Source organism: Sminthopsis crassicaudata, chromosome 3 (assembly GCF_048593235.1).
Source record: "Sminthopsis crassicaudata isolate SCR6 chromosome 3, ASM4859323v1, whole genome shotgun sequence".
Taxonomy (NCBI): domain Eukaryota; kingdom Metazoa; phylum Chordata; class Mammalia; order Dasyuromorphia; family Dasyuridae; genus Sminthopsis; species Sminthopsis crassicaudata.
The window spans coordinates 247,941,308-247,954,311 of NC_133619.1; the positions used below are offsets into that span (position 1 = coordinate 247,941,308).

A 13,004-nucleotide genomic window follows, 5' to 3' on the forward strand; every position below is an offset into this window, starting at 1 on the left:
CATCACCTAATATCACGTGGGAGACATCCTGAAGAGAGTTAAGTCAATAATGTCAAATGTAGCAGTCAAGAATGATGGGAGAAAGAGTTTTGTCTATTAAAAAGGTCAGTAGGGTAAGGAAGCCAGGTTTCAAGTGATAAAAGAATGGGTATTAAGAGATAGTGAGCATAGTTTACAAAGAATAAAACTGTATAAAATTATAAAGCATGTGTGTTCTTATGTTTGCAGGGGATATAAAACAGAGTCATGTAAGGCTCAGTGAAATAAAAATTCAAGATCATTGAAGTTCTAGTTGATAGGTCAGTGGAATAAAAGCTAATTGGGTAGATCCTCATGGATGGTATTCCTTAGATAAGGACATATGTAGCCATTCAGGTTAAAGAGCCATTTCTCCATTGTAGTAGAGGGGCTGACACTTTCCCAAGATTCCCTTTAGAGCACAGTCCTATCGAAGGACTTTTAATGACTTAAATAATAACACAGTCATCTGGTGGCTAAATAAAGATGACACAAGATCACACAATGAGCAAATGGCTGAGCCTGGATTCAAGGCCCAGGTTCTAAGATTCTAAGTCAGGTGCTTCTCCATTAACTTGATTTTGTCCCACTTTTGAAGGGGACAATTCTTTTGTCGGATCTCATGATTACTAGCCTTCCTGGGTATATATGCACACAGGAGTTCAAATTTAGATCATAATTTCTCACATGTGAAATTCTGTTTAAAAGGGAGGCAGTATATTTCTTAACCACCAATATCACTTGTCTAGTGAGAGTTACTAATGATGAGGGAGGAGGAAGACACTTTTTTTGTGTACGTGAAATAATCTCCAATAGAACTAAACACATCTACACATTGTAGCTCTTGGGTACTCAAAGCAAAAAAGTAACAGATACACAGCACACTGTTCAGGAATTGTTTCCAATTTAAGATTTTTATTTTGGTTCTGTACTTTTGATGAGAGGTTTATGCAACAGACAACTGATAGGAAGAATTAGGGATAGCCCTGAAGTATTCCAAGGTGCCAGTAAATCAGGTAATATTAGCCTGGTGGAAAATAGGACAGTATCTAGTGTGAGATAACAATTCGAAAAATCGAAATAAATGATATACAATATGCAATTTCACACCTTGGTTGCAGCCAACCCTACCCGGGTTAACAATGCATTGATTTCCAGAAAACTTCAAAAACCCGTTGACAAAAATCTGGGTAAAATAAGACAGTAGCTCCAAAGCCCAGAGCATGAAGGTTTCCCCCAGGGTGACCAGGGGTTTCACTTTGTGGGAAAATCTGTGTAGCTAGAGAAGTAAGGCCTGGGAAACAGAATGGGATATAAAGTATGATCAGGCAAGAGCCAAAAAGGTGTTTTGTTTTGTGTTATTTAAAGCAGAAGAGTTTAGGAAAGTAAATGTGAATGAAAAGATTTTGCTTGTTTCTCAGTTGGTTTGGGCCACAAACCATGAAAAGATTCATGTGAAAATGAATCAGATGTATTACTTCAGTTCCAACCAACCAGAATGTCTCATTCTCCCAAGGGCCACAAGTCTAGTTGTTACAATGGTCTTGAACAATGATCAGTAAATCCCTTGCTATTTTCAGTCTTGCCCCAGAGCTTTGAGTGGGCCTGCAGGAACTGGAGCTAGTGCAAATGGTAGATGTGACTTATGGACCAGCTCAATGGAATCTGTCCTAAAGATTGTTTCTAGAGGAAGAGAATAGTTAACTAGAACTTAAACAGATTTTTTGGAGTGTGGGGTTTTAGACTGACATTGACACTTTGGGAAACCTTTAATCCGGTGAGCATAACTTGAAGTGTATTTGTAACTGTTCTCCTTAGAAAAATTGTCTGGGAATCCTCCCCTTGGCCAGCTCTTTGCCTTGCAGCAGCACATGTGTGCTTCAGCTTCACAGGGATTATCATCTGAATCTGAGGACAAGACCTCATGCTTCTTTATGTCAGATTTCTTCTTCTTATTCCTTTTTGAACTCTCATCTGACGAGTCTTTTAATGGGCCAGTCTCAACCTCTTCCAAAGGGTAGAAGATAAAATCAGAACTTAGCTCCTCCTCCTGCCTAGAAAAAAGTAATTGGAGTTATGTGGAGTCTGCTGGAAGAAAAGAGGCAGGAAGTGGCTAGTGACATGTAAACACAGACTTACAAGTTGGCTTCAGGATTGTTTCTCCAGCAATTGTTCCACAGGCACATCATATAATGAAAATAATCTTACCACCTGAGAGTTTCATATTGCCTGGATTTATTTCACTCAAGTCATTTTTATAAGACCTTGGGGGCATGAAAGAATCAGCACATAGTTTAGGCTAGGTTTAATATTCACTTCAACAAATTTGCATGAAACCCTACGTGCAAAGTATTGCGATATATTGACCTGTTACATGGCCAGCAAACTAGATTTTCTTCTACTCCATATAATGTCTGCATCTCTAGCTGAAGACTACCCAAATAATCAAATTTGTTTTGCCCAGTATAAGATGTATAAATCTGAAACTCTGATAGGATTACTTACCCTACTAGACTAGGCTCTCACTTCTGCCACCCTCAACTCCCAGATGTCTCAATCTAAAGGTTTATGTCATAAAAGTTTTCCAAATTAAAAAAAAAACCCTGAAAACAAAATAAAGCATGCCAATGAGTCACAAGTTCTGGCAGGTCCTACACCAAGCTGGAACTTTTGTGTATGGACAATACAATAAGTGAGTTTTACAAAATTTGGAAGATGTTACTTATGAGATGCTGACAGAATTTTCCGTTGTCATCACTGTAGGAATAACATGGTTGGCAAGAATAATTAAAACAGTCATTTTCTAAAGAATGGACTATAATGAACTTCTTTCTTTAACAAGCATTGCTTTCTTTGACCAATCATTCCTTCCACTTAAACACACAACTGAGGGTACAACTTGTGTTACTTGACCAAGGAGCAAAAATTCTTGGTTAGCTCTAAGTATGTAGTCACTGATGTCCATATGCTAACAACCATCTCTCTATATCTGGAAAGACTTATCATTAGGTTGGCTATCAGGTGATAGTTTTTTCAAGCACAGCAACTCTTGAAATCAAATTATACTCTGAATTAGTGAAGAAAGTACCACATAGATGAAATCACAAATCAAATGAAGCATTAATGTAAATAAATTATATAATGTACAGATATATGTATACACACACATATTTGGAAAGGAAGAAAGAGAAAAAGTTTTTTAAAAGCAGAAAAAGGAATCATTGGTTGTCTGTAAAGTATGGGTAATTCCTTCTTATATCTCCTTATTTAGATCAGGGATAGATCCTGTCAGAGCTAGCACAGAGTGGGATAATTAAAGTTTTTATCCCAAGGATCTAAAATTCAGAGAACTCTTGCCAGTACTTCTACTTCTTCTTTAGCAGATTAATAAAAGCTAATCTTTCCATCTACATAGTAAGATTGATTGTTTAAAAATCTATTGGATAGCATTCCACATAGCATGGTCACACCATGGATGAGCTCTTTCTGACCTAAATCAACATCATTTGTAGGGTAAAGTTTCCTGAAGCTTCTCTTCCCATGGTGTATTTTGTTTAAAAATTCCTCTTTCCTCATCTTCCTAAGTTAGCTGAAAAAGGTTGATATGATCATATGTTTCATGCTGTTTATCATCCAAGGAATAATTTACACTGTTTGCTTTAGGTGCCCACATTTCTAATTGGCTCTGGACACTGTATATATTCTAGCAGGATTTTATGCTTATCTCTCAAAGAATAACATTTAAAATTGGTTGAAGTTTTGGTGTTCGGTTTTGTATGTTTTTTCCAAAATCTGTTGGATGCAGAGAGTTGGTCAGGAGAGGCACTTCTATTATTGATATAAATGTTCATTCCTTTGTAAGAGCATGGAAAGACTTATAAAAATGCTGTATACAGTAACAGCAATGTTGTTTTAAGAATGACTTTCAAGGAACAATTAAGTGGATCAGTGGATAAGAATTCTGACCCTGGAATTAGGAGAACTCTTACTAGCTATGTGACCCTGGATAAGTAACTTTTTTTTTTTTTTCTGGTCACCCTATTTTTTTTTATTCTGGATAAGTAATAATCCCAATTGCAAAACTAAAAAAAAAGAAAAGAGGGGCAGCTAGGTGGCACAATAGATGCACCAGAGCACCAGCACTGAAGTCCTGAGGACCTGAGATCAAATTTGACCTCAGACACTTAACACTTCTTAGCTGTGTGGCCCTGGACAAGTCACTTAGCCCCAATTGCCTCAGTTAAAAAAAAAAAAAAAAAAAAAAAAAAAAGATTTGATTTTGAATGACTAAGCAAAGGATGAATAAAGAAAAAAATTGTCTTCATCTAAAGAAAGAACTATAGATGTATAGAATAATTTTATATAAATACACATCTGGCTAACAGACATATAAGTGTATAATAAATATATATATACATACAAATAAATATAACAAATAGGTGTTTATATAATATACATATATGTGCATATATTTATACTTTTATTTATGCCTAATGATACAGATAGCCATCTTTAAGGTGGGGTGGAGAGAGGAAAGAAAAAAATTACTTGATAAATGTCATATCTAAAAGGAATAACAAGTTGTACATAATAGATTTGCAAGTTCATATATAATCATATTTTTATTATACTATGTTATAAAAATGCTTGTTCTAGTCCATAAATTAATTTTAGAAAAAAGAATGGAGGGAGGGAAAGAGTAAGGAAACAGTGCCCAGAAAAGCATGATCAAGTTAAATCTTTACTCAAATAATCAAGAATTATTTTGATAATTCAGAAGGAACGAAGGAAGAAAGGGGGAAAAAAGAAGGAAAGAAGGAAGGGAGGGAAGGAGAGAGAAATAGAGAGAAGAAGGGAAGGAATGAAGGAAGGAGAAAAGAATTTAACTCAACAGACCTTTATTGTTTATTCCATGCAAAATAAGGAAAATACAAAGTCTTTAAAATAAAGGAATTTGCTATGTTCTGAAGACATACAATATATAGACAGAAAAGTATATATGGAGTAAAAGAAGATAATTTTAACTGGAGAATCAAAAATTAGCAGGTAATACTCCCAGCTGTGCTTAGAAAGCCTTAGATTAGCAATGACAAGAGGCTCAAGGGGTAGGTTCTAGTTTCTACATACATAAGTATGGTCTTAATTTAATGAAGATACAATGTTTAACAGTGATTGAGATTTATTAATCTAATATGACAATGATAATAGCTAACTTGGCATTTATGTAGCATTTTCAAGTTTGCAAAGCACTTTATAAACATATCATTTTGTCCTCACAATAATCCTGGAAAGTAGATTCTCTCATCCCCATTTTTAAAATGTGAAAACTGAAGCTGAAAAAAATGATTTGCTGAAGGTCACATGTTTAGTAAGTGAATGAGGCCAGATTTGAATTCAGGTCGTCTTGTCTAGTTCTAGCATTCTTGCCACTGTTAATGCATAGCAGTAGTTAAGGAAAATGATCATTTTCAGATTTTAGGTCATGAGATGTGAGAGGTGGAAAGGACCAGAAAGAATAGCTCATTTCACCATCTAGATCATCCATTCATCCAATCGTCATCTCATCCAACCATTTGTTGTTATTGAATCATTTAGTTATGTTCAACTTTTTGTGATCCCATCTAAGGTTTTCTTGAGTACTAAAATCATTTGCCAATTCCTTCTACAATCCATTTTACAAATGAGGAACTGAGCCAAAAGCAGGATTAAATGACAGATAAAGAAACTTTCCCACTAAGGAAGAAATGGTCACATAGAAAATAGAGCTGGAATTATGCCCATGTCCTGTGACTGCAATTCAGTGTGTTTTCTACCATACCACCGTGTCAGAAGAAAAGTTTTATTCTCAAAATATACTATGGCATCAAGAAGGTAGTTAAAAATTATGTCTCTTTCTACTCATTCTTCCCTTTGCTCTCAGATTTAGAAGTTGACTCAGAAAACAGGGATAATAACTGCCAGTGACTGAGGCTTCTCACAGAGTGCACTCTGTGACTGGGATTAAGAAATTGTGCATTTGAAGCTTCAGATCTTTCTCAAAGCAGAGCCAATAAGCTTCTGACATTCATTGAAACTATTAACTCATTCGATATTTAAAAATTGCAAATGCACAGCTTCCTCCAGGAGGAAAACACTCATTACTTGCAGTGTCAGATTATGGGAAGTGATTCGTCTAAAGTCATGTCATAAACAGCACTGAATCTTTATGTTTCAATCAATGACTTCCTCAAGTCACAGCAGGGAAAACAATGTGAAGCAAGATAACTTATTATAAAAGGAGGAGCATTAAATAACCTGAGAATTATGATTTCCCCTTAGGGTATTAATGGCTCCCTGGTGGGAAATCACCAAATGGATTTCTAGAAACAGAGCTAATAAGATGCTAATGTTTTGTGAAATAGGAATTGGGAATGGGAAGATAGATCCAGAGATCAGAACCAAAGTTGAGACATCAGTGAGAAGGAAACAGAGGCAGACACAATACCAGTTACCCTGCCAGTATTTTCTATCCACAGTAGGTATCATACTGGCTGAGTTTAAAAGAGAGAGCAGAGTATTGATCTATTGAAGAATGGCCATAACAATTCTACAGATCAGTGATCCATTGGAATAAACAGAGAAAGAGTCAGCTAGGGAAATGAGGCAGGGTATCTGCAAGGACTTCCAAGGATTCCTTGAAGTTTTTCTTCTGTTAATATTGATGTCTTTTTTCTGGAGTGCAACTCCCAGATTCCAGGGGGTTAAACAACAGAATATGGGGACTGCATGTGTTTCATAAATTTGGAATTGGAAGGGGACTCACGAGATCATTTAAGATTAGATTATATGTTCCTTGGGGGCAGGCTGTATGATAATTTTACCTTTCTTTGTATTCACAGTGCTTAGCAACAATGACAACTGAAAAATGTTTAATAAAGGCTAATGGATACCAATGGATTGATTCAATTTCTTCATTTGACAGATGCCCAGAGAGGCTCCTTCTGTGACTAGCCAAAGCAGTAGAGCCAGGATTGGAACACAGGCCCCTTGATTCCAAATTCACTCCTCTCCACAAACAGAGGATAAAACCTCTGATCCCATCCCCAAGCCTCATTTACACCATCTGAGGGTTGTGATGCTTTTGCTTTGGCTATGTTTTGATGTACTTGACTTGAACCTTCTGAGATCATGTCAGAATTTATCTACAAAAGGCTGACAGATGACAGGAAAAACAGTTCTTCAAGATGACCTTGCCTCCTATCAAGAAGGGATTTCTCTGGCAACCACACACTTCTACATTTCACTTCCAATTCCTTTCTACTTTTGCTGCTGAAGCTGTTTATCATTTATCTCTATCTCCTCCTGTGCCATAAGCTCTTTTGTATGCCTCTCAGCACTCAGGGCAGAGTTCTGCATACAGCAAGCACTAAATCTTTATTGAACTGAATCCATTTAACTTACTTGGCAAGGTTCATTTTTTTTAATTTTTAAAGGGATTTTGCTATCTCTCTGTTCTCAGAACATTTTAAAACTCATTTAAACAGAAGAGTTTTTAAATTAACTCATACAGTTGTTTCCTTTGGGGCATATATTTGTGCACCAGCAGTACCAATGGAAGAATATAGGACCAGATAGAGACTTCTGAACCTTCTATCAGCGGCACTTGGCTGCATCCTCAAAGCAGACTGCTCCCTGGGGGATAGGCATGGGCCTATAATAATAATTTAGGTGATACAGTGATTGGAATATTAGACTTGAAATCAGGAAGACTCATCTTCATAAATTCAAATCTGCCCTCAGATACTTACTAGCTGTATGATCCTGGATAAGTCACTTAACCCCGTTTACCTCCATTTCCTTATCTGTCAAATGAGCTACAGAAAGAAATGGCAGATCTTTGGCAAACCTTGGCAAATCTTTCCCAAGAAAACCTCAAATGGATCACTCAATAAAACAGTGTGTATGTGGTGTTTATGATTCAGAGAAATGGCTTCTCTATTACTCAATGAACTGACCCTGCTGAGAAAAGCCAAATGGCTATGGACCTTTGATGAAAACAAGCCTAGATTTGTACCCCTTTCTCAGTTTCTAAATCAAGGTTTATATGCCAGGAAGTTCTGTCTTATGTTATATTGTGGAGGATTCTAGAATGTATTAGCTAGCTAACTCTTCAGTACCCCTCAGTAAAAAATAGAAGCAACAAAGATAACTCAGTCAACATGATGTTGAGCTGTGACTCTATCCTTTAGACAAGAAATCATTGAATTACCTCAATATAATTGTTTTATAATTCAGCCATTCTTAATTGCCTCAGATTTCTGAATATAACCGCTGGGAAGTCAAGGCTATTTTATGAGAATGAATTACTGACAAGCTACCAAGCTACCAGTACCACAAATAAAAATACTTTTCACCCATATGCTGCAATGCTGTTTGCTTTTTTGGGTCATGTTACCTACTATTCAGCTTGACTTGTCTGAATTACTGGCCTGTAAATTCCTTAAGGGCAAGGACTAAGTCTTATTTCACCTCTGTAAATATAGGACCTAGCACAAAGCTCTTCATAAACCAATGCAAAAACCCCACAAAACAATCAACTATTTCTTAAGTGCTTGCTGTGTGTTATTTGTTATATTGTTCAGTCAGCTCAAGTCATATACAACTCTTGTGACCCCAGTTTGGGGGTTTTCTTGGCACAGTTACTGGAGTGGTGGGGAAAGGTTAAATGGGAACCAGATTAAGGAGTACTTCAAAATAGTTGTAAGCACAGTAGAGAGCTAGATTTGGATTCAAATCTTGCCTTTTCTAATTGAATAACCCTGGCCAAGGGATTTAATTAGCCTCATGAGTTTCCTTATTAGTAAAATGAGAATAATTATAATATAACACCTCACAAGGTTATTGTGAGGATCAAATCAGGTAAGATTAATAGATTGCTTTGCAAATCTTAAGAGCACTTACAAATCATCATCATCATTTTTATTATGCCAGACTAAGGAATTATTGCTTTTTATTCCAAAAGCAACAAGGTATCTAATTTCCACTCAATCATCCTAAAAAATAAATAAAAACTATTTAAAAGAGCAACATTAAAGAATACTATAAGCGGATACATACAGAGAACAAAGTATTTAAGGAAATGTAAAAGCTCTTTCCTTAAGAGCTTAAGGAAAACAGTTTGTTACTTTTCCCAATATTACTTCGATACTTTTTGATTTGTTACTGATTAGTTACTGATGCAACTAATATCTAGACAATTGCAAATAATAATAATAGCTAGCATATATAAAGTGATTTAAAGTTTCCAAAATACTTCACAAATATCTCATTTGAGCTTCACAACAACTCTGGGAAAGTAGATGCTATTTTACCCCCATTTTACTGAGGAAATTATTGGTAAACAGGTGAAATATTTACTAAAGGTCTAGTTCTGGCATAGGTTCACCTCCAAAACATCGTAGAAGGACCTGGAGACCCTACTTAAGTCTTACTAAGACTTATGTGTAAGACAGTGTGTTGGAATGCTTCTTTTTTAAAAATTCCAACAAACAATTGAAGAGGTACTCACCATTAAAAAAAAGTCCGAGAGTATGCTTTTTCTTAGAATTTCAAAATAATATTCATGGATATAATTATAGGCATTCACCAGACAAATGAGGATTAAGGGATAGAATCATTTTCAGACAAAATGTCTACCTTTTCCTCCATATACTTAAAAGATTTTCTCCATACTTTTCTCCATATACTTAAAAGATGATTGCTCTCTAGTTAAAGATGAGAACAAAAGTGTAAGTCTTAATCTAATTTAGGAAGTTCAAAGTTAGAGAATACTTACTTGGGAGGTTCTTTCATTGGTGTAGACTTTATAAAAGAACAAGAGAGTGCATATTTGTTTTGGCTGATTTTAATAAGACCACTTCTGAGGCAAAAATCCTATAATGACACAGACAGCGACCAATCATTAGTAGCCCGCACATTTCCTTCTCCCTTTCCCTCCAATCTGCCCATCCTACTAGCAAGCAGACTCTGTGCTATTCTCCTCAACAGAGTAAGTCTGAAGAGATCAATTCAAAGTCAGGGTTAAGAATCTGACCATGGTTTTATTGGTTCACTCAAAGTCCTCATCTATGCCCTTCTCCTCAAGGATAGAGTTATTTCCAAATCCATCCATCTACTCCTTTTCACACATCTGCCCCTTATTCTTTAATCTCAACATTCTTTACTTAGGTCAGACTCTTGTTATATTTTTCTCAGACTTGCTCTTTGCCAGTACTGTCACTTCTCTATTCTTTGTTGAAGGCAAATCTACTTTGTCCTTTTTTTAAACTGTGCTTTTATGTCCTTCATTTTATATTTCTCATTTTGTCTTCACCTATAGTTTTTCACCTCAATATGATGGGATATTTTCTATTCTTAATTGCACCTCAAGCGATCTTGCCTACATGAGAAAAATTTTGTTCTCTCTTCTAATCACCAGAATCCTTCCACCACAACCAACTACCATCTTGTATTTAACTACCTTGTCTTTATTCTGCATCTATGATATGTGATTTCTTCTTCCTCCCCCTGCCTTAGGATGAACTCAATAGATTTGTATCCCCAATGCCTACCACAATGCCTGGCATTTAGTAGGAGCTAAAAATAATTGCTTTCTGATTGTTTGATTAATCTTTCCCTGTGCCTTTACCTATGCCTTTAATCATTCTAATTCTTATATTTTTCATACTCTTCTCCAAAATCAGTGCCATCTGCCAAAATTTACTACTCTTCCCAAATAAGATTATTCCACCTGCTTAATGTATCCATGTCAGTATTATAATCTTAACAGTGAGAGCAATGGAGAGATTATATAGTGTTTCTGTGATCGTTTTTTGCTTCTGTGGATGGCACTTAACACAAGTTCTTAACCAACCAACCAATCTTGGCAGTGATTTTAATATATTTCAAAATACAACTTTACCTGCTTGGAGGTCAATAGAACATAATTCCATTTCCCCCTGCAAACATGGAATCCTCTACATGCAGCTAGTACCTAAGCTGATTATAGTACAGTTTTCTTAATTTCCACCATCAAGGCATCAAGGTCAACTGTTACGATGACAATTTCTCATATTGTTCTCCCTTTCTCCCACAACCTTCTTTAACCTGGTGTCATTGTGTTGATGAATGCCCACTTACTCTTCTGTTGTTACATTTCAAAACAGTATAGAATCTGTCACATGGCTCATGTTCACCAGGTATTGCTGTAATAATAGCTGGAACATAGAAATCATATCCTTTTCGTATCACAATTTTGGCAAATACATAGTCTCCAACCTGTACAAAAGAATATATTTTGGATAGAATAATACTCTTTTAGAATAAATGCACCATGTTTACATAAAGTTTAGGCAACATAACATTTTTGAAAAGTTTTAATTACCATACATGGAGGACAGAGGACCAGCCTCATGGCTGGAAGACTGTGGGCAAATCATTTAAATTCTCATGATTGTAGGTAATTCTCTAATATTATTTAGTTCCAGAAAAAGGAGAAAAGACCAACCAGAAGTGGTAGAGGCAGTTTCCTCCCCTGAGGTTTTCAAGTGAAACCATGTGGGCAGGCTCTATCCTTATGCAATAAAAATTAGTTTTTCTAGACTATCAAGCAGATAATTTAATAATTTCAGAGTACTCTCTGCTGGTCAGACTCTATCAGGAGCATTATATTAATTTCTGTAGTCACATTCAAACATAAACTAAAGTCCATCTAAAAGAAATGAATGGGACTTAACACAATAGGAACGGTTCAAAGAGTTGGGTAAATTTGTGGGCTGGAGAGGAGATGACTGAACTAAGATGAGATGGTTTGAATATCTGATTACACAATGGATAGAATATCCAGTCTGAAGTCAAGAAAACTCATCTTCCTCAGTTCAAAGCTAACTTCAGACGAGCTGTATGATTCTGAGAGATAACTTAGCCCCATTTGCCTCAGTTTCCTTATCTGTAAAAAGAATTGGAGAAGGAATGGCAAAGCACTATCTTAGCTAAGAAAACCTCCAATGGTATCATCCAACATTAGACATGACTGAAACAACTCAAAAACAACAATAAATAATGGATGCCTTTAATAATCACTAGAAGAGACCCTTAGAAGATTATATGATCCAAATGCCTTACTTCACAAATTATATAACTGAGATGCAGAGGACACATAGGTTGTAAATGACCAATACAATATCTGAATCCAAGTCCTTTGACCCTAAAAGCCCCTATACCACAAAAGGGCTGACATATTGGGAAAAGAACAGACTTGCCTTGAGTCATCATATCAGTGATATCCCCAACTGAAAGTACTTTCCTGGAGAATTTTGTATGGATTTCCTTTGCCCTTTAAAATCCACTTTTTTATTCTCATATATATCGTTAACTCCATATTCTCAATAGAATATACTCTTATTAAAATCAAGAACTATGTTTTTTCAGTCTTTGTATCTCCAGTATCTGTGACTGTTCCTTGACTATAGGAAGTCCTTGATTTGAACTAAAAACTGATCAAAGTTATCACAAGGAACATTTCAGTTGTCTATAAGAAATGACTTGGTAGCAAATTACAGGTGTCCCAAAATGGAACAGGTTGAATTAGAAAACATTTCCATTGAAATTCTGCTTTTCTAAGATCTTATCCCAGGCATCAACTAACCAGTAAGTATTTATTAAGCATTTACTATGTACCAGGTAGTTTGGTAAGAAAGGAGGCCAAACTAGAAATTGGCAAAGGTCCCTTACAATTCTGAATTCAAAACTTTTGACAGACTGCTCTTCAACCACCACCAACTCACCAACCAAAAAATATAATCAGAAAATCATTGTGAAATTTTAACTTTCCAAAGCTTGCTTTTGCATCTTTTTTACATCACCAATTTGCTATTTAGAATTAAGGTATTATAAGGGATAGGGGATAAAACCCACTAAATCTTTTATGAATTCATAACTAGATGATACTATAAATTTTATCCATCCAA

General features: G+C 35.8%; 1 protein-coding gene across 4 annotated transcripts in view; it reads right to left on the minus strand.

The window, feature by feature from the left end:
- Positions 1 to 913: 913 nt before the first annotated feature.
- Positions 914 to 13,004, minus strand: part of VWA3B (von Willebrand factor A domain containing 3B) — a 200,918-nt gene continuing 188,827 nt past the window's right edge. For all 4 annotated transcript variants that reach the window (XM_074300331.1, XM_074300333.1, XM_074300335.1 and 1 more), the window contains 3 exons: positions 11,176 to 11,313; positions 9,833 to 9,930; positions 914 to 2,072 (listed from right to left, as the gene is read on the minus strand). In XM_074300331.1, the coding sequence (XP_074156432.1) occupies positions 1,730 to 2,072; positions 9,833 to 9,930; positions 11,176 to 11,313 (579 nt within the window). In that variant the 3' untranslated portion in view covers positions 914 to 1,729. The remainder of the gene's footprint in view (positions 2,073 to 9,832; positions 9,931 to 11,175; positions 11,314 to 13,004) is intronic.